This window comes from Lissotriton vulgaris, chromosome 2_1, assembly GCF_964263255.1.
Source record: "Lissotriton vulgaris chromosome 2_1, aLisVul1.2, whole genome shotgun sequence".
In the NCBI taxonomy this organism is placed as follows: Eukaryota; Metazoa; Chordata; class Amphibia; order Caudata; family Salamandridae; genus Lissotriton; species Lissotriton vulgaris.
Window position 1 is genome coordinate 1641353568 of NC_141687.1, and position 22914 is coordinate 1641376481.

At 45.8% G+C, this 22914-nt stretch overlaps 1 protein-coding gene across 4 annotated transcripts in view; it reads left to right on the forward strand.

The window, feature by feature from the left end:
• The window catches only part of L3MBTL3 (L3MBTL histone methyl-lysine binding protein 3), a 713216-nt gene that overhangs the window by 629335 nt on the left and 60967 nt on the right, over nucleotides 1-22914 (forward strand). For all 4 annotated transcript variants that reach the window (XM_086957521.1, XM_086957523.1, XM_086957520.1 and 1 more), the window contains exons 18-19: nucleotides 258-392; nucleotides 8470-8531. In XM_086957521.1, the coding sequence (XP_086813647.1) occupies nucleotides 258-392; nucleotides 8470-8531 (197 nt within the window). The remainder of the gene's footprint in view (nucleotides 1-257; nucleotides 393-8469; nucleotides 8532-22914) is intronic.

The following is a 22914-nucleotide window of genomic DNA, read 5'->3' on the forward strand; positions in this document are numbered from 1 at the left end:
GAAACTCTGTGATTTGGTAATACTTGTATTTTTCCTTACAGTTGTTGTATTCCCTAATGTTTGGTACAACCTTGAGGGTATTTAATCTAATATACTTAATGCTTTATATTGGCAACTTCTGGTTATCGAAATACATTGGTTAACATTGATCTCTTGACAGATGTCAGTCTTATTGTGTTTACTGAATAGAGCACTCCATCCCTGTTGACATAACATGTCTTGTTTACTCTTTGACTCACTGTGGTTTTGTTATTTAGAAAATCAATGGCCGCCGATGGGGAACGTTCCGGTCGCAGCAGTGTCCTAAGTCTGTCTGAGCTGTCCGAGAATGGTCAGGAAAAGGACTGGCCTGAAGAAGAACCCGTTATAGACACCAAGCCCAAGCTCCGAAGGTATGGCCACTGAGAGATCCCCATGTGCTGTTTCTCGCACATGCAGCATACCTGTTATTGTATTTCTTTACAACATCTCACTATGTCTAAGCATGCCCCCTTCTTTTTGTACCTTTGTTTACTTTTGAGGCCTCTACCAATTGTACTTCTCCCAACTGATACCCTCCCCTGCCAATAATTCCTCTGTTTCTCATCATCCCTCTGCCTTTTTAATGCAAACTCTTTGCATCTTATTGGAGCACTCTCTCTTTCTCATTTGGAGACCCACTCACTCCCACTTGAAGGCCTCTTAACCTTTCCTGGAATGTTTTTCGTTCCTGCCACACTTTATGGTGAAGCCTGTTGTTATGACGAAAAGCCTCATGCTGTGTCTTGCACCAGTGTTCCGACACACCCTTGCCATTCATCTTTCTCCGTTTGTCCTACCTCTCTTCATCCTTTCATGGACTAGTATTGTTCTCCTTGTGCTGCCTCTCTTCTTCTCCCTTACTGTATCTTTCTCTCACTGGAATGCCTCTCCTCCCTTCTATATGTGTATTCCATTCAAGACCTACTTATTCTCGCTGAGTTGCCTCTATTTTCCATGATGGGTGCTTTTTGTTCTCCCTCAGATTCCTCCTCCTCCGCCCTTTCAGGTGCTTCTTGTCCTTCTTGTGAGTCTTGCTCTTTCTACCTTTCCATGCACTTCTTACTCTCCCTTGGATACTTCTCCTTCCCTCTCCCACTTGTGTTGTCTCTGGGATGCCTTTCTCCTTATTTCGGTTGTGCACATTTTGATGTCACAAGCGCGCCTCTCTCCTACTGCGTTTTGTGTTCCCTCTTGTTATTTTGTCTGCAGAAGCCCCTCTATGGAATCTCTTCTTCATACTTGCCTCACATGCTGCCTTTTGAAATATTAGCCATCCTATCTTGCGTTACTTTCTACTTTACACCACCCCCTGTTCTCTGCCAGATATGCCCGTAATAGGACTCTGTTCAAAACTTTACACACAAAAGTGCGTAAAACACTTGGTGAAAGAATTCTTTGGGCAATGTATTCTCTCTTGTGTTCCAAACGTGGTACAGAGCATAGTCAGATCATATTTACAACTTCTTTGCCATAAAGTGCAGTCCTCTTGGCCTGTATCAAGTGGGAAAGAATATTTGTGCAAAAGTTATCTGAAGTTATCCAAGCTCCTCTGTCTTGATGTTGACATAAAGCAAAATATTTGCAGCATGTGTTGCAGTAGATCACATGCAGTGCACAGTCCTGCCGTGTACTGTTAGGGTTGATTGTTGCAAGTTGTACTTCTCAGATAAAAAATGTTGGTTTCCAGGTGACTCATGATCCCTCTACTGAGAACCACAATGAAGCATGGCACAGCCTCCACCTCAGAATCTCTTTTTCACTTTCATTGGGTTCTGAGGTGTTTCCATTGCTCTGCGACTGCTGAGCACTGAAGGGTGACAGTGGAGAACACACCATTAACATTTTCGCGTATGTAACTTGGTCAGACCAGCATCAGCTCGTCAACTTCTGCGTACCAAGAGATCACAACGTGGCCGCTAGTAACACTTTTCGATTCTTAAAGAAAAACATTCTGCATGTATAGGACTGATCCTCAGCGCATTAGTGGATGATGCAGTGCCAGGACTCTACTTAGACCCCTGCTGTGGTCATCGGGCTTGTGAAGGGCTTGCTTCCGACAGCAATGGGCAGGATGCAGCTGGTAGTTGGGACAGCCATTAAGAGAAGAGTCTCTTGTATGTGACCTCCTATAAACCGGATTTCATAATCATTCAGAGGATTCCCCTCTCCTCCTCCCTGAAAGGTGCTTTATGTTCTCCTTGGATATTGTGCTCTTTCTCCCTTCCATGCATTTCTTGCTCAATCTCGAAGGCCCTCAATGAAACCTGCATCAACACCTAAGACTTGGAAAACACCTCGAATGTTGGGAGCAGACACAGAGGACTGACCACAACACCCTTGGCATTGAAAAGGCACTGGTTACGTAAGTAGGCCTTCCTCAAGGTGATTAGCCTCCAAAGAATACCTCTACTCCAAAGCAAGGAACGGCTGCAAAAGTGCATTACAGTCTCTGACGAACCACTGCCTAAAAAGCCTCAATAGTTCGCACCAGCCACAAGGGTGGAAACCATTCAATGTTGAAAAAAGGCCCCTCCACACCAGGGCCCCTCCACACCAGAAAAGTGTCGCAATTTAGAGCTCGATCCTCTACTACAAAAGACCATTGCACCTGCCTTGGGCTTTAATTGGCACTGAAAACACTTCCAACATCAGACACAAGAAGAGTGATCAACCAGAGCTATAGACAAAGAACCACAATATAGTTCTATGGCCACCTTCCAGTGAAAATCTAACATACAAAGAAAGCAGATTAACATTTGAGAAGGGTATATCTAAAGATATTGGGGCATACTTGTAGGAAACTGTATTTGTGTTGCTGTACCCCCCCCCCACGCAAAAACACGCACTTTGCCCCATTTGTAGCTACTAACTGCTGATTTTCAACTCTGACAGTGTACTGAGGCCTGCTAACCAGACCTCCATGCCAGTACCCTTTCCTTAAAACAAGGTGATGTCTAATTATAACACAATTCTGAAAGGACTTTAGCACCCCTGTAAGTTCCTAGTAAATGGGAACCCTGGTATCTAGGGCATGGGTACTAAAAAGGGTCCCTAAGGGCTGCAGCATATCTTATACACACAAATTCCACACAGACTGCCATTGCAGGTTGTTTGATGGTGCAAACCATGAGTGATACGACCAAACACGTGTTTGCTGCTAGTGTGTGTCTGCTTGTATTTTGTGTCAACACTACAAAATGAATATGGAATATGAGTACTGAAGATTAAAAGAATACCTCAACTTTGACTCTTTAAAAACTGATGTTTGACTTTTTTGAGTGCTCAGTACTCTGTGTATTTAACATAAGTAAGTCACCCCTACAGCTGGCCTTTGAGCCCAAAGGCAGAGTGCAATTATATTTTATGTGAGGACATATCTGCCTGAGCAGATATACCCCTGTGTTGTCAAGTTCTATTACTAGATATTGCAAGTGAACAGGGAAACCATCTTGAGGTGAACTGGGCATTGGTCAAAACGAGTTACCCAGCTACATAATGGCTCACTGAAACATATGGTGTTTGGTATCAAAAGCCTTGTCTTAATAAATCTGTACTAATGCCCTAAAACCTTACTAGTCCAATAGTGTGCTGGCCAACCAGACTCTTACAGTCTGCCATCACAGACAGATTTCTGACCTCCTGTAGGTGAGAACCCAGGCTCTTAAAAGGACAGAAACAATGCCTGCTCTGGCAGGAGGTGTTACCACCTTCTCCAGCAGGGATGTCAAAGCAGGGAGCTTCAAAGAGCATACCACCTTTGATATGTGAGCCATGTTTCCTGCTGACCTGGAGGATGACATCCCCTGCCCACAGGCCCATTTGGCACCAGGCATAAGATAGACAGGACATTAGATAGGCAGAAGGCACACTGCAAGCTGGACACACCTCTAGGGTGGGTAGCCTGAAGTGAACACGAAAGAAAGGACTCCACCTTCATGTGTACTCTGGGGTACGGTGATGACCTTTCCCCACAGGAAGTGGTCATCTAGGGGTGTAGTGACCCCAGGGGTCAGTAACCCATTGGCTACAACCCCTCACTTCCCTTAATGCCCCTACATTAAGTATTTTGGTGGCCCCAGACACCAAGAAATCAGATTAGACTACTGGAAACCGAGGAAGAAAGAAGGTCCGAAGAGAGTGAAAACTGAAGACCTGCACCATAGATTGGCGCAAAACCCTGCCAGGCTGATTCCACTTCCACCATCATGGGGTCTGACTTCGCAAAGAGCTGGACATCCTCCCCAAAACTCTTAGAGGACTGCCCAGCATCTCAGCAACCGGGAAAGATCTCCCATGTAGTAGAGGAGCTGCTCCCCTGCATCTGCAGGACCCGCTCGAAATTCTTTTTACTCTGTCCCTTTGGCTATCAGCCCACCGAGGGAGCAAAGAGCCAGGAGAAGATTGTTTGGAGCTCAGAAGGTCAGCCTCGCCACTGAAGTCCTGAAAAGCTGACCCCTCTTGGAGTCTCCCTACACCTATACCTGGGCTACTGGACCGCTTGCAGCAACCAAGGATTGTTGGTGGTCCAGTCCAGCGAATCCTCATTGCTCTAACAGGGGCTCAACAGTCATAAATCTTGGTGCTTCTGGAAATGACATGCCATCCTCCCAGGAAGCAGCAACTGCACCCAGATTTTCTCACACCACATCAAAGCCACTTATAGCATCTCCGCATCAAGGAGCTTTACCTTAAGGGTTGGGACCTGACGTCCTAGAATATAGTTACCAAAAATGATAAGTGGAGTGTAAGGCATTATTCGGAGACTGGAAATCTAACTGTTGCTGGAATATGATTTTAGCTTGAAAAACCAAAGACAAGAAGCGTTTAGTTAAACAGGAACAGTTGGTTTAAAACGCTTTTTCCAGGAAACAAACACAGAAACGAGTCTGAAGGCTGTCTCAACATACATTCGTTCTGAGTGCATTTATATGCAGTCTTTGGAGCGTCATCAAATGATTTAGATCTTATTTTAGAGAAAGGCATGCAGGCCTAGTCATGGAGTTGTAAATCAGGCCACCTGTGGTGAATGCAGGTGGGTCTCCACCTTGCATGGACACAATGAGTGCAAGTGGGGGAAGTGTTCATATTTTGAGTATGGAGAGTGTGTGCTTTCTGCATGTACTGTGTGTACTGTGTGTTCCTAACTTCAAGTGGCATCTAACTGTGTGGTGTTTTGGGGACACAGCACCCCTCTGGCCATATGTGCTTTATTGGGGCCAATCTCCTGAGACCATTGTGGTGTTGCTGCCTATCTGTGGGACTAATCTGGGTTTTACCTGTTCCCTTGTTTGTCCGTCCGGCTGGTTACATGCCACCCCACCTATGATCTTTCAATCTGTAGCCTTAGACCCAGGCAAAGTGTAAATGTAAATGTAAATGTATTGGCATTTATATAGCGCACTACTTACCCGTAGGGTCCCAAGGCGCTTCGACCGCTGCGAAACCCTTCCTGGCTTCCCTGAGAGATGGTCCCTTAATGGGTATCTCCAGGGTGAGACCAGGCATCCCCGGCGGTCTGGTGGGGCCGTTAGTGAAGATGAGGCAAGCTAATGCCCAGAGTTGCCGAGTGTGATCGCTGATCAGAGTGGGCACCGAGGCGAGAGAATTATCGAGTCCGCTGACCCTGGTCCAGAAACCTGCCGCGCCGGGAATCGAACCCTGGTCCCGGGCCGTCCTCTGCTCTCGGGTCTGCCGCCTCTAACCAGTGAGCCACACTACTTCACGTCACTTCAGTGTTATTTACTACATGTACAAAAGCCAGGTACGTAAAAACAGATAATCTTTAATGGCAGCTTAAATTGAGTAATGCCTCCTACATTTTGGCCTGTACCTTTTTAGCTCTTAATATTCTCCTAACTTGACTTACAGGCCTCCTTTTTAGTTATTCTATTCCTGCCCTGCTGTTCGTTTCATGGATGTTTATATTCTTTTTTTCGGCCACATCCTTAAGCATGGTTTGTGAGCTTGAAGTTTTATAAATGACCTTTCATATAGGTACACAAAGACGGAGAGGAACTTATAATGCGCCTTTGTTTCGTACCAAAAAAGTATCACCTTTTCATATTAATAATTTCAGTAACCATAAACACTTGCGGAAAGAGCTTTACATACTTGAGGTGTAGAAAGTACCAGTATGTACCATACTAACTGTAGTAAGTCAATTAGGAAAAACAAAGCAACTACTTGTTGCCTTTGTTTAACCACGTATCGGGAATGCAATCATAAAAGTGGGTCTTGCAAGGTGAATCGGATGATGGATTCAAGTATCTTATTGTAAGTCTTACTAAACATTAACCAACACACCTAGAGAACATTCTTCTTGTAAGAAAGGTGCAATGATTACTGGGTAATTTCCCATTAGCAGACATATGTAAAGCTGCTTCTCAGTAATTATCCACACATTCACTAAACACTATTGTGGGGACATTCAAGCCCAAAATAAGCAGTCTCACAAGCAGTACTTGAAAAATTATTCCAGACATAACCGTCTATTGCTTGCTAGCCAGCACATTGCTTTTTAATTCTGTGCTCGGCATGTGACCTACAGGAAAACAAGCTGCAAATAGAGAATGTTATTTACCTATAACAATCATTGTACAGCTTGTAGTGCTCCCCTCTTTCCCAGATGTGAACCAGTGAAAGATATATCTAAATTATTTATTCAGTCATTTTATGTTACTTACACCAGTTTTGCACATACCAGAATGCTTCGCACTTACACATTACCACATAACCAAAGGGAAAAAAATACAGTGTGTGGCTGGTGCATTGTGGATTTCAGGGGAGGTACGAGTGGTCACATGGAAACCAAACTGCCTTCTTTTTAGGAAATCAACTTGCAATTTCTGAACCCAAAACTAGATAGCAGGAGTGTGCACATCATGTGAATTTAAAGCACAAGCTACAGTCAGATTGTTTATTACAGGTGAGTAACGGTTTTAATGTCTCATCTGCTGCAGCACGTGCGCTCTCACTTGCAAGAGATATTGTATTTTACAAGGGGCCTTGAGCCCGCCCACTGCTTACCATGCGTGGGCTTCATTGTTACTCTCATTTGCTGCCCTTTAATTGGGCAGCGGGAGCCAGCTTCACTTCCTCTTCAGTCGCCTGGAGTACGGAACAAGTACTGATTGCTTCATGTGGGTTAGGGTCCATCCGCTGCTGGTTCTGTGATTGAGGTAGTATTTTTTATTTGTATTTTTCCCCTGACATCCTTGTCCGTGTTGCTTCTTCCTCTCCCACACCCCTATTCGTGTTGCTTCTCCACCTCACGTCCCCATCCGTATTGCTTATTCCCCCCCCCTTGTCTTGCTTCCTAGTCCCGCCCCCACCCCCACATGTCGCCTATTTCCTCTCCCATTCCACTTGTTTCATATTCCCCTTCCACCCCGTCCGTGTTGCTTATTGCCCACCAACCCCATCTGTGTTGCTCCTTCTCTACCTACCCTGTCTGTGTTACCTATTCCACTCCCACCCAGGTTGTGCTTTTATGCCCCCTTTTTTGTTGTTGCTTATTAACCTCCCTCCCCGTTAATGTTGCTTATTCCCCTCACACCCCTTTGTGCATTGCCTATTCCACCCCCTCTCATCCGTTTGGTTATTGCACTCCAACCCCGTCCGTGTTGGGTATAAGGGCAGTATTGCTTATTCCCCACCCAACCCCTCGTTGTCCCTGTTGCTTATTCCCTCCCAAACCCAGCGCCTTTTAATTGGGAATGAAAGTGCTATGACACAACCATTGTTGGCCTCTTCATACCGCATTCCTTTTTTACTTGTCCTTTCCCTAAAACCTGTCCTTCTGTTGTCCACCCCCTCCCTATAGCTCTCTCACAGGCTAGACTTATTGTCTTTGCCAGTGCTTGAGTTAATTAACAACAATAACTAACAGCAACCATCCTAATTCCAGTCTGCACTAAACATTTCTAGAGAATCCAAAGGCCTCAGAGTCAAAGACATGCTATGAATCAAAACCCAAAGGTTTAGATCCAACTCAGCCACATCTGAATCTTTTTCTGACATTGGCACATTTTTGTGGTGCTCTTTCCCTGAAGTCCAGTAGAATATAGCTATGTTTGAAGAAAACATGTTTGCCGTTGATTTTAATGCTTAGATACCTCATCACCTGCTAACCAGATGGACAATTTATAAATATCTTGACTGACATAAATGTTGTCCTTCTCCCTTTACCTATGCTTCCTGTCTCTCCTCTATCCTCCATACCTTACCCCCTTCCCTCCCCTTATTTGTTTTGTTTTTTATACTTTCAGTTTTTACCCGTTGACTTCTTTTGTTTCTGTTTATAAGTTGTATTTCCTAAGACTGATCACCCATATTTTTAAATAGACATGCTTTGGGGGTTGAGAAATGCTATATAAAAGTCTTGAATAATTAGTATGTAGCTCTTTTAGTAATTTTTAATGCTTGTGTTTTCATTCGTGTTTATTTCAGGGTAACACACTCTCGTGCTTACATTCGGCTTCAACTTGTGCAGCAAGACAGTGACGGCAAAGGTTGGTAACCTTTTTGTATCATACATTAAACATTGCTTTCGTTTAGATATTCTGGACTGTCAGGTAGCTTTTTATGGGTGTTTACAGAGCATTTTGTGGGGGGACTTACTCAAGCGTGTTTTTGAGGAAAGACCGGTTGTACATTTGTAAGACCACTCATTTGATTGAAAGCCAAGGGCGAGATCAGGTAGAGAGTTTTATACAGCTGAACTATCCTCTTGCGTCATGGAGGATCTTGGCACACATGGCTGAGTTTATAATAATTTGGTTCTCTGGAAATACTCTTGTGCTTACACCGCCTGACGCAATGAAGTCAGTAAAAATCCATTCTTCCCTGAAACTTTACTTTTCTTTTTACTTTCACAGGATGACATCTTGGCATTTGGTGGTGTTCAATTCTTTTCTTTTAAATGCTCACTTCAGCCTCTTTGCACAAGTTTTTTTTTCTTACCAATCATGGACATAAGATCTTTTAGACACTATACTAATTCAACGCTAATGCTCTATGGGTCCCGGAGTTGCGTGCTACTCGCCCAAAAAGCGTTTTGACGCCTCGTCAGGGGTAGTAAGCGCTATATAAATGCAATTACAATACAATACTGTTTCTAATGTTTTGAGGTCTGGTTGTAGGTTAACATACCACAAAATGTTATTTGCAGTATGATTCCCTGCATTTTATTGATCACTGCTTCACTTTTAATTTCTCCCCATGCATGTCAAGGCAACTTTGTGAGACTCCTTTTTTCCCACTCTGAGCCGCTCTTCCCTAGCCTCTGTTTCCTGACTCCCTGCTTTATCACATTTGTGTGTTTTGGACAATGGGAGACCATATTTGCCCCCACTGATCTTTCCCCGTGTCATAGGTTCAGACTCTTGACTTCTCTTCATTCTCTGCCCTACTCCTTGTCGCTTCATCTGTGGTCCTTGCAGCTTTCTTCCTGGGTGACAGATGAGTGACAACCTATTCCCTTCTACATTGTGGTGGTGTGTGCTTTTGGAATTGAAACCACCTAGTGCGCAATCTTGGTTGGGATTTTGAAGGCACTTGACTCTCACAATTGAGTTCACTGGAAAGGTTTATTCACAATAGTACTGACACCAAAAGCTATGGTCTCAGTTACCTCAGAGTGAACAACTCCTTTTAATGGGTTGACACGTTCATTTTGTTTGATAAGTATGAAAAAATCAATTTCTTGAAATCAATCAGAACAGAATTATGCTGAGTGTGCCTGACTCGTTGCTCGGACTCTGAAGTTGGATGAAGCATGGTTTATGATTCTGCTCAGGACTTCTTGGTTTGGCGAGGGTTTCCATTTTAAAGAAGTGATCCAAAATCCCTCTCCCAGAGGGTTAAATCTTGGAAACTCCAGCATCTCAAACCTCTCTCAGATGAAGTGATTGCCATATTGGGTTCATACTTCTCTTTGAATGCCAATTGTTCCGACCTCAGCAGTTGCTGCTCTCATTTCTGGGAGCCTGGTAGGTCAGAATCATGAATTGAGACTTCTGACTACTGTTTTAAAGAGACAGTCTCAATTGAAAACGGAGCTGTATGATTCCTGAATCCATAACATCTTTTGCCTCAATAGAAATAAACGAAGAGCTTGCCACGCAACCTGAAAGGTAATGTTTACCCTGTACATATGGGACAAAGTGGAACATCCTTTTGCAGCAGTTGATGTGGCTGGCTGAGCGGTTTAACAGTCGGTCACAGAAAATAAGAGTTTGGAGACCCTAAAGGTGGCCTTCTATTATATATTTAATGGAAACCCCGGTTTGTCATGAACTTGGTTATTCTTTCTGTTAAAGATATGGATCTAGTGACAAGAAGAAGCCATGTTTCCTTACTTACCCCAAGAGTTAAGACATCAGACCCGGTCCTGCTTTCAGAAAGACATCATGGATGAAACATACTACAAGCCTTTCACAAGTCCGACACAGTTGTAAAGTGCATTCTCACGGATATACAACCCCTGTAAACCATGAAAATGTCTAAATGTCAGGCTTGGGACTCCACCTTTCATTCCCTTGTTCACAGTATATGGCATGACTTTTCAGTTCTTAAACGCCTGCAAAGCATCAGCTTTGAGCAGTGGGGGATAATACTGTGCCCACCATCTTCCAGTGAATAAGGATCTTACAGAGTTTCTGCAGCTTCAGCTATAGGACCTACCTTTGGATCAGTTGTCTCTTAAGATAAAAACATGTGGATCCCCAATACCCGAATCCTGGAACGGGGCGGAAATAATCCCCGTGTTTAAAAAGGGCGATAAATCGCTTCCAGGCAATTATCGCCCGATCAGTCTAATTGATACCATCCAGAAGATCTATGGCAGACTGGTATTAAATAAGGTCCAAGAATGGGAGCGGGAGATGGACATCTTGACCCACCTCCAAGCAGGATTTAGAACCTCCATAAGCACACTCGACCAAGTCTTACATTTTGCAATGCTCTATTGGAAGGTGGTTCAAATTGGGGGAGGAAGTCTGTATGCTGCCTTCATAGACTTGAGGGCAGCTTTCAACCTTGTACCACGGTCCAACCTCTGGTTTGTCTTAAATGACATGGGCATGCCCCCCACCCTTCTTTCTATGATTATCAAATTATACGAGCATAATTACGCCCAGATAAGATGGGGTTCCCCAGGATATGTTACTTATCAGTTCCCGGTAGAGAGAGGAGTGCACCAAGGCTGCGTGTTAGCGCCTACCCTCTTCTCTCTCTACATAAACAATGTAGCAAAGACCCTGTTGGAGGCAAATGTTGATGCACCGATCCTAGCAGGCGCTAAGATACCAATCCTAATGTTTGCCGACGACTGTCTTATTATTTCTAAGAGCCCAAGTGGTCTGCAAAAAGCGCTCGGGATTTTTGAAACATAATGTACTGACCGTGGCCTGGAAATTAATGTCTCAAAATCCAAATTTATGTCTTTTAATCAACACAAGTCATTCAAAGGAAAGGTCTTGATGAATAACCTACCACTAAAGCAAGTAAAATCGTTCTCATATCTAGGTGTTACCATCCAACATGACCTACGATGGAATGAACAGATTGACCTGGCTACCCTCAAGCACAGGCAAATCGCAGGGGCACTGACCCGCGAACATGCAAAATCCCTGACAAAACCGATGGCACCTGCACTTAAAGTATATAATGCAAAGGCCGTGAGTGCAGCACTTTATGGGGTTGAGATGTGGGGACAGGGAAACCTAAGTAAGCTAACAGCCTCTGAAAACAGGTCCCTACGAAATCTTGCTATGCTCCCTCACAGTACCCCCATGGGCCCGGTTCTACAGGACCTAGGCATAAAACCAATTGAGATCATTGCAAATCTCCGTCCTGTATTGTACTGGCGTCGAATATGGGTAACGCCTGAGCTGAAAATATTTGCCGTGGGATTCCTGGACATTATTAAATGTGATGTCTTTCACCAGATAAAATGGCTCTCTGGAATTAGAGCGGTTCTCAGAGAGCTGGGACTGGCGGAAACATGGGATGACCCAACCAATGCTGTATTTCCATCAAAAAAGGTCCTTAAGGGCTTGTATTGGGAGATGATATCTTCGAAACACTTCAGGACCGTCCCCCCACTTTCATTAACAGGGGTGTTTATGGAGTTCAAGGATGAAAGTCGTTTCGAGACATTCTGGGACGACATAACAAAGCCATTGGATAGAAAACTTTATTTTCAATTGAGAATTGGTAGTATACCTATCAGATCTTTTACATCCAGATGGTCAAACGGTGGAAGTAGCTCCTGTCCATTTTGCCCGGATATCAAAGAAACAGTTGGCCACTTACTAATTGTGTGCCCAGCCTACTCTGCACCGCGCAGAGTTTGGCTGCGACCTATGGCTAAACTATTAGGTACTCGGAGTGGAACTGTGGCTACTAGAATCATTTGCACAAACCCAAGCCCTGTAATATATATAGCTGTGGCAAAATATCTAGGATGGGCCTGGATTATTAGAAGTAAAAAATGTAAAGGGGTTGGCTTTTGAAAATGCACTTTATCAATGAATACTTGATGTATCTTAAAATTGGTTATTTTTATTACAATGAATTATCTGTTTTAAATTTTGTATACATTTTAATTCCATTTTTATATAAATTTTTATATGTAGTGCTTTTATGACTATGTCGAATAAAGCTTGTTTGACTGACTGACTGACTGATAAAAACATGAAAAACACTACAAAAAGCTTTAATAGTGCATTGAATTTTTTGCTATAAATTTCTGAATAAAGGCATACAAATTGCAAATTAGGAATGGGGAATTTGAAAAGGCGTGCTAAAGACGAGTAATGTCTAAGAGTTTAATTATAAAATAAAATGAAGGAGACTTACAGAGGGGAAAGGGAGAACAGGGATCTCTGAATGATGTATTAAAAAGTACTTAGGATCCTGAGCCTCAATATACCACATATGAAATTAGTTTGCAGTCAGTACTGTGGTTGCGATTTCAGCATAAAACCGTTTTTTCTCTTCCAGGGAATCCTCATCAATAGTCATAAGCACTGAATATTCCCTCCCATGTGTGGGGACCCCGGAAATAATATAAAAAATTATATATGGAAATCACATATATACAGCTCCACATATATGTATGTACTTATATCATTTTTTCTCACACCAATGCAGCTTCCCATAGGAGGCTAAAAAATGTAATTACCCATATAAAGATCCTTTGCAAACATATAAAAAAAAACCTTAGGCCGAGTACCACTTGAATCTTGTTTTTTAATGAGCAAAAAACGCTCGTATATCATAAAAAGTGCTAATAATGTAGACATTGTTAGCCTACAGGCTGCATTGTAAACCAAAACCATATAAATTGAAAGCATTTTCAACAAACTGGCACTGTGCCTTTAAGGCAGCCATGACCCCCAGCTTCCCATCATGCCTCAGGGGTGACAGTTAGGTCAGTTGTTCTTTCTGGCTCCTTCAGTCAGCAACCTGGATTTTCAGATCCTACCTTTTTTTACTTTTGTCAAAAATATCTTGTTAATCTTAAAGTTTTTCACTTTCACTCGACGTCTTTGGACTTCAGAGTGCTAGTGCTGCCTTTTTTGTGTTACAGAAAAGGTTTATTTTTGTCAAAAATGCCTTCCCTTTTCGACCCTTGCCCTTTCTGTGGCAAGAAGAATGCCAGGACTGATACACACCCCGTGTGCATCCTCTGTCTCCCTGAGACACATTCTTCAGACAGCTGTCATCACTGCAAGAACTTGTCAAGGAGAACCCTAAAGACAGAGAGAGAATTTGTATCTATGGCCTCTCTGAAAGAGGTAGGTCTCCTAAAAGGCAGCAGAATAGGAGAACCCGGTCGATGTCGAGAGAAGTCCCGACCTGTTCTCCATCGGCGTCGAAGCTGCATACGACGACGAAAACAACATCGAAGACTTTGATGACGACGTAACATCACTCGACGGGGAAGACTTCGTCGTCGAAGGTACCAGTTCCACCGTTGACGTCAACCAGGTGGTGTTCAACGTCGAGAGGCAGGTCTCCGTCGTCTCCAGGTGGGCATACGACGTCGAGACAGATCACTCCGTCGTCGCCACGGCGATTGTCGTCGAGGCACAGCGCTCCGTCGTCGCACCTGCGATCGACGTCGAGGCACAGCGCTCTGTCGTCGCACCGGCAATCGATGTCGAGGCACAGAGCTCCGTCGACGCCTCATCACCGGCGTTCAATGTCGAAGCAGGTTACTCCGTCGTCGTCTCAACGGCGTTCGACGTTGAGTCACAGATCTCTGCCGAGGGCAGTTCACTGGTCTTCGGCTTTGAGGCACGAGACACCCCCTTCAGCGTCGAGGCAGCAGCATACCTTGACGTCGTGGCAGAAGACGCCTATGAGAACGACGTAGAGATTGACAACTCCGTCACCGGGCCATCACAGGTCTATGTCAAGACAAAAGTCTGCTGAAATGACGTCGAGAAAGGAGGCAACATCGGCGTCGGAGAGGCGTTCGAAGTCAAGGGGGCATTCTACCACACGTTCAAGCCCCCCTTCTAAGAAGAGGAGGTCTTCCTCAAGGCAGATGTCTCCGCCTAGGGCCCAGGCAGCACATAGACACTCCAGATCTCAGTATAAGTGCCCTTTAGGAAAGGCCTCTCCTCCAGTGAGTTTATCGTCATCACCTTCATGTTCTCAGGGTTCACACCGAGGTTCAACATCCAGGTCCCCGGAGGTTGTGATCTCGTCTTCTGACAGCACAGTGTCAAGACATTCAGCAACAAGGCCATAGCATGAAGAGGTGAACCCATCTCCTCTGGCACATTCTCCTGAGAGGAGAGAAGGGCAGAAGTCGCCTTCCATCAGGTTGCCACCTGGATGGTACAGACAATTACATCACTGGGCTCCTGACAAGGACCCAGCGTGGGAGCACTCCAGCCCCCAACACAGGTCTTCATTGGCTCGTTTGATCCAGCAAGCGGATCGGGTTCGATCCCCTTCAAGGCCCAGACAGCTCTAGAAAGAGAGCCAAAGAATCTATGCAGCAGGCAGGTGAAATTTGCATCTAAAACTTTTACAGGCTGCCAACATCACAACCCTTTAATGTAAGGGAGATACACCGGTATTGGAAAGTCTCCAGCAATTTTGCAGACGAGCTCCCTAAAGAGTGCAGGCATGATTTCAATGAGATTGAACAAGAAAACCTACTGATTTCTATCCCGATCATGAGTGCATCTGCAGATTCAGCAAATCCCTCCGTTGTACATTTTATCAAGGCATCTCTTTGTCATCATCTGAATATTTGCAGCTTACCTCCCTTCATCAAGAAGCGCAATGGAAGATTATCTTCCCTTTTCTGATGTAGTTCTATTCTGATGGAAACTTCTAACTGCAGAATTCTTACCTCTTGTATCTACTCCAGACACCATACTGGATCTGTAAAAATTTAATAGTTCATAGGTGGTGCCCCCGCTCCAATTCGCCTTTGGGAACCGTCTCAAAGATAATATCACAGTTCTCCTGTATTAGGGTGTCTTTCATAGATTCACATGCTTGAATAATTCCCCGTCGCCGAAGTGGTAGTCCCACGGTACATAAAATAGTAGTTATATATATATATATATATATATATATATATATATTACTCAGGAAGTCAGCCTCACGTTCTGTAGAAGGATGACAGCGGACCCAGGAACTTTCAGGTGCAGATTTTTATTATGTGCAAAAGTGCCCCCGCACCATAGCCATGACGCGTTTCGAGTCTTCCTCGACCCTTGATCACATGACAGCGCTTAGGAGGTGAAATTCAAAATTTAAAGTGACAGTGCACAGAGGAGATACATACGTCATCATAGAAATAGACAACATATTATAACAGTGTTAAATGTTGGTATATCTATTTTTCAATAAAGTAGCAAAAACTGTATTGTACTTTATGCATATTAAAAAATAAGATAAAAACATTTCCCATAAAAATACATAAGATAAATATATTAAAATGTCATATATTTAAAAAAATTATCTAATATAATTGTGCAAAAAATTGCTGCTAAAATAGCAAATAGCGACTTTTGACAATCATTCTATTAGTTTATGTTACACTGGGAAAAGCTAATTGTGGAATACTAACTGTAAAATACAAGTTAACTATCCAAAACCAGACCTAAATGCCTTTCAGTATAAAGTGCAAGTCCAACATGAAACGTATGTTAAATAGTATTATCCCAGATTAAAATATCTAGGTATGTTCCAATGTGCAAAGTAGTGCAATAAAAACAATATAAGGTACAACCCGTGTAAATGTGCAAAAAGTGCAGAACATTAATTAATAACATTAACAACAATGCATGTTATAATCACATTCAAAAGAATAAATTAGTAAAACAGATTAAAATAGTCTATCAATTTACGTACTTGAAAATTCATTATAGTAGGAAGAGTTATCATCATAAATCATTACCATATACTTAGATGTCCTGAAAAGAACCATAGATATCGCTAAGATGAATGCAATGGGTGTTGTTCGTTACAGACATGTATACAGATCTTCCCCTGCATTCAATCCATTAGGATGTTTACTGTCTAGGTTCAAGATGTAAAATGTTTCTAGTTTGCGAAGAGCACCCTCTCTGTCGCCTCCTCTTCTAAGGGGCATAACGGCATCTATTGCATAATATTTTAATAGATTGGGATTTTGGTTATGATATTCCTTAAAATGTCTGGCGACAGGGTAACTTTCGTCACAGTGTATAATTGCTCTTAAATGCTGGAGCACTCTTCTATGGACTGGAAGTCTTGTGCTACCAATATATCTGAGTCCACAGGGACATTCAAGAACATATATCGCAAACTCACTCTTACAAGTTAGGTATTTTGAGATGCAAATCTCTTTCTTAGAAAAAGGAGAAGTAAAAGTTTTCTTGTTGACCCCATTCTGACAAGCTTTACATATGGAACATTCAACAAACCCTTTCCTACTGCTTAACCAATCAGTTTTCACAAGGATTTCTGGGCTGCTACTAGTCAGACTATTTTGCATAGAGCCAGCTTTTTTGAATGTTATATTTGGGGATCTGGTCATACCCATTTTCAATACTGAATCATTCTTGATAAGATCCCAATGTTTGGTCATAATTTTCCTGATATCACGATGTTGCATATATATATATATATATATATATATATATATATATATATATATATATATATTCCAGCCAATCAGGCTGCAGCACACTCTAGAATCTTCTCCTCGGAAGCTCAAGCCCTCAGATTTTCTACCGCACGTCGTGTGAAGGGAGTCTCCCTGAGCTCTGCTCATTTTCTTCAACTTTAAACCTTTCAACTTCTACAAGATGTCTTCTACTAAAAAATCTTTATTCAGGCCCTGTTCATCATGTGGGAAACTACGCCTGTTCCATGAAGATCCTCACAACAAGTGCATTTATTGCCTGTACCCGGAACATGAGGTGAGGAACTGAAAGTTTTGCAGGACATTTTCTTCTAAGACTCTAAAGGATAGAGAAGCCCGTCTCCTTCTGTGGCTACAGAAGTTGAAGACTTCGGATAATCCTATGTCTGATGTGGAGAGTGTGTCTTCCTACCATTCTAAGACCTCTCTTAAACGTGGGTCAGAGAGCTCTCCAACCCCAACGCCGGAAACAACGACATCACCCCTTCGCAAGACCTCTGCAACTCCCTCGCCTCCTACTTCCACAACAAGATCACGGCCATACACAACAGCTTCAGCACTCAACCGACGAACGCCACGACCGAACCACCGCCCCTCACCACCACCCTCCGCGCCTGGACTCCGATCAGCACCGAAGACACCGTCCGCACGATGAACTCCATCCACTCCGGATCTCCGACCGACCCCTGCACTCACCACGTCTTCAACAAGGCCAACGCTGTCATCGCACCCCACCTGCGGGACATCATCAGCACCTCCTTCGACACCGCTACCTTCCCGGAGAGCTGGAAGCACGCCGAACTCAGCGCCCTACTCAAGAAGCCATCGGCCGACCCCACCGACCTCAAGAACTACCGCTCCATCTCGCTGCTCCCGTTTCCTGCAAAAGTCATCGAGAAGACCGTCAACAAGCAGCTGGCCGCCTTCCTCGAGACGAACGGATCCCTCGACCCCTCGCAGTCTGGCTTCCGGGCCAACCACAGCACCGAAACCGCCCTGATCGCAGCCACCGATGACATCCACTGAAGTCATCTGCGGCGTTCCTCAAGGCTCCTCGCTCAGTCCAACCCTCTTCAACGTCTACATGAGCCCCCTCGCAGACATCGCACACCAGCACAACCTCAACATCATCTCCTACGCCGACGACACCCAGCTGATCCTCTCCCTCACCAACGACCCCGCCACCGCCAGAGCCAACCTTCACGAAGGGATGAAAGAGGTAGCCGAATGGATGAAGAACAGCCGCCTGAAACTGAACTCGGACAAGACGGAAGTCCTCATCCTGGGATCCTCACCCGCCGCGTGGGACGACTCCTGGTGGCCCCCCGCCCTAGGCAGCGCACCCAAACCAACAGACCACGCACGCAACCTGGGCTTCATCCTGGACTCCTCCCTCTCCATGACCAGACAAGTCAACGCCGTCTCCTCGTCGTGCTTCAACATCCTGCGCATGCTACGTAGGATCTTCCGGTGGATCCCCACCGAGACCAGAAAGACGGTCACCCAGGCCCTCGTCACCAGCCGTCTGGACTACGGCAACTCCCTCTACGCCGGAACCACCGCCAAACTCCAGAAGAGACTCCAGCGGATCCAGAACGCCTCAGCACGACTCATCCTGGACATCCCCCGTCGCAGCCACATCTCCGGACACCTGAGAGACCTGCACTGGCTCCCGGTCAACAAGAGAATCACCTTCTGTCTCCTCACCCACGCACACAAAGCCCTACACAACCAAGGCCCAGGATACCTCAACAGCCGCCTCAACTTCTACGCTCCCAAACGCCAGCTTCGATCGACCGGCCACGCCCTCGCCGCCGTCCCCCGCATCCGAAGAGCCACCACAGGGGGACGGTCCTTCTCCTACCTCGCCGCCAAGACATGGAACTCCCTCCCCACCCACTTCCGCCTGACCCAGGACCACCTCGCCTTCAGGAAGCAACTCAAGACCTGGCTGTTCGAGCAGTAGCGGACCCCCCTCCCCCAGCGCCTTGAGACCCTCTGGGTGAGTAGTGCTCTATATAAATGCGATGATTGATTGATTGATTGATAGATCTCTTCTCCTTTCTTAAAAAGGAAGAAGTTTGTGGACGCTCCAAAGTCTGTGTCCCCACGGGATCTGCCAGCCTCTACGCCTACGGAACCTGGTTCTCTGGCGTCGCAGTCCCAAGCTGTGCCCTCGTCGTCTAAAATGAGCGCCAGCTTGTCGACGAGCTCGTCGATGGGAAAGATCCGCTGACGCTGTGCCTACGACGACATGTTCTATGTTGACGAAGACGACGACGACATCCGCCTCGTCGACGACGCTCAAAGAGGTTGGACCCATAACATCCATTATGAAGATCTCGTCGACTGCGAAGAAATCCGTCTCGTCGACCGCCTTGCCTAAGAAGCACTCGCGCCGCTGGTCGACGGTCCCATCCTCGTCTACTATACCACCTTCGTCGACGGTACCACCTTCGTCGACGGTACCACCTTCGTCGACGGTAGCCTCGTCGACGACCACCCGAAGAAAACCTCGTCTACGACAGCCGCACCATCGAAAGGAAAAACCCTGGCTCAGTCGACGGCTTCCGCTTCATCGTCGACGCCTGGTCCTGCTTTGTCAAATCCCTCTACGGCTGTTTCGACCATGAGCTCGTCAACGGGACCGTCGACGGGTCACTGTTCTCTAGCGACTGCAACTACCTTTACCGTGGTGACGGCTTCCATTGTAAAACGTCCCGCTCCGCTGGATTTGAGTCCTCTTCAAGGTGATTCTCGTCCCCCAGCTCAATTATTTGCGTCTGCAGAGGAGGAATCTTCAGATGGTTCCTATGTTGATGACACTTTTCTTCCTGCATCAAGTCCTTCGGAACTCAATATAAACTATCAGGACTAGGAGGATGAGGACAATGATGACAGGGGTTCACTCTTCCCCGTTCACGATGACCAGTTGGATGTTGACCATGAGGTTCCTATGGCACGAATACCAGTGTCTTTGATATCGAACCTTCAATGTTGGATGACTATTATCGCAGATTCCCGCCTTCTGCGCAAAATTCTCCTGCTCCGAATCCTCCAGCACAAGAGCCATTACCTGTTGCTCAGCCACGATCGCCAGTTCGTCCAGATCCTGATACTGATGATGTCCGCCAGGATACGGACCAGGACGACGATGCGGTCCTTACAGATTGGGATAACTATCGGGCCCAGACAACGTCTCCTCCGCCGACATCTCCCCTGGCTTCTCCACCAGTGGGCATCGGGAGTTTCCACAACCTGATGGTGCGAGCCGCAAAACGTTTTCACTTGCCTATGGATGTCAAACAGGACTGCTTCCTTTATGACTTCAAGGATCAACCTTTAAAGCAAATACATACCATCCCCATCATTGACTTCATATGGCAGGAGGGGCTTAAACTTATGGAACGGCCTAATTCCATCCCGGTCGTGCTTTCGCGCCTTGACAAACAATACAAGGCGCCTGCAGACTCACCGGCATGCCTTATGTCACAACCTAAGGCTGACTTTGTCATTACGCAAGCTGCTCAGAAGAGGTCGTGTTACCCGGCGACTCCGTTGACTTCGCCACCAGATCAGGAGGGTCGCCGCCTGGATACCATTGGGAAGAAATTCACCACTATGGCTGCCACAACGACTAGGGCGGCTAACTCCCTGGCTATCCTCGGACGATATGACCGTCAGATGTGGTCAGAGATCGCGGCTTTGGTTGACCTACTTCCGGAATCCTCCAGGGCTGAAGCCCATAAGATTATGCAGGAAGGGGAGAAGATCTCCTCGGAAATTATTGACTGTGCCGTTGACATTTCCTCGACGGGTGTCAGGCAGCTCGCAGGTGCTGCTGTCTTAAGGAGGCAAAGCTGGCTCAAGGCAACGGCTTTTCGGCCTGAAGTACAGGCCAGGGTGCTCGACTTGCCTTTCGATGGAGAATCCCTCTTCGGCAAGCATGTGGACGACGCCTTAGAGTCCATCAAGAAGGACACGGACACTGCTCGTGCTCTGGGATCCCTCCAGTACCAGAAGCGGCCCTTTCGCTGGGCATGTGGCAGAGGTACTTCCTCCAATTTTCGTGGCTCCTCCCAGTACCGTTCCTATGGTGACAACAAACAGCGATACTCCTATCAGAACCAGAATAGACAATCCGATTCCTGGCCTTATCGGAGGAAGAGTACCTACATGGAGGTGCTACCTCTAAAAAACACAGGATCAAGTGTTCTCCTGCTCTGAAAATAGGAGGTCGAATTTCCCAGCACTTCTGCAATTGGTCACGAATAACTTCAGATCGTTGGGTCTTGGATGTCACCGTAAAGGGCCACGCTCTCGAATTTCTCAAATTTCCGCCCACCCTCTGGCCCTCCCCCAACACATTTGAAGGAACTGTTTGCGCAGGTCAAAATTATCATACAGAAAGGGGCTGTCGAAGTGGTTCCTCGATTACAACAGGGCAAGGGCTTTTATTCCCGCTTTTTTTTTATCAGGAAAAAATCAGGAGAGTGGCGCCCGATCTTGGACCTCCGAGCCCTCAACAAGTTCATCAAGTTCCAAACATTTCAGATGCTGACCTTACTGGAAATTTTACAGTTCCGAAATCCCGGAGAGTTCCTCTCCACCATCGACCTTCAAGATGCATATTTTCATGTGCCAATACATCACAGACACAGAAAGTATCTTCGCTTCTCTGTAGGATCGAAACACTTCCAATTCAAAGTCTTGCCTTTCGGCCTTTGTTCCGCGCCAAGAGTCTTCACGAAAATCATGGCTCCGGTTGCGGCTTTTCTTCGCCTTCGACCAGTTCTACCCTTACTTGGACGACTGCCTGATAAAAGCTCAAACTTTTCATGCGGCAAGACAACACACTCAGACTTGCCTGTCTGTGTTTCACGCCTTGGGCCTTTCCATCAATCACGAGAAATCTCATGTCCGTCCAGCACAACAAAGAGTCTTTCTGGGGGCATTGATAGATTCTCGTCGGGCGATGGTGTTTGTCTCGCAGGAGCGACAAGCTTGCATGGTCAAGATGGTGGCTCTTCTACGTTCAAGAAGGTCCGCTTCTGTCCGGATATTGAGATATTTTCTGAGCATGGCATCCTCCTGCATACAACTGATCCCAAATTGCAGGCTACATATGCGAGTCCTCTAAGAGGAGTTGGACAAACAATGGAGGCAAGTCTCAGGGTCATTCAACGACAAAGTCTGCCTGACCCCCCGCATTCAGGGTGCATTGGAATGGTGGGCTCACCTTCCAAACATCGTCACCGGGCGACCTTTTTAGGATGCAGATCCCACGCTTACCCTCACGACGGAGGCCTCCTTGGAGGGTTGGGGGGCGCACCTCGAAGGGTTGTCAATAAAGGGCAATTGGACAGCAGATCAATGCACATGGCATATACACCGCCTGGAACTCTTGGCCATCTTCCTCGCCCTAAAATCTTTCCGGATGCGGGTGGAAGGGAAATTGCTGCTGGTGCGTACGGACAACACCACCAGTATGCACTACCTCAACAAACAAGGAGGTACGAGGTCTCTTCTGCTGTCCAGACAGGCGCAACAGATCTGGGAATGGGCGATTCAACATCGTGTCCAACTGACGGCAGTTCCCGTGCCGGGTGCCTCCGAACGTCCTTGCCCACTCTCTCAGCAGATCGGCTACGGACAATAACGAGTGGGAACTCCAACAACCGACTCTGGAGTATGTGGGGCCAGCCGGAGCTGGATCTGTTTGCAACTCCAAT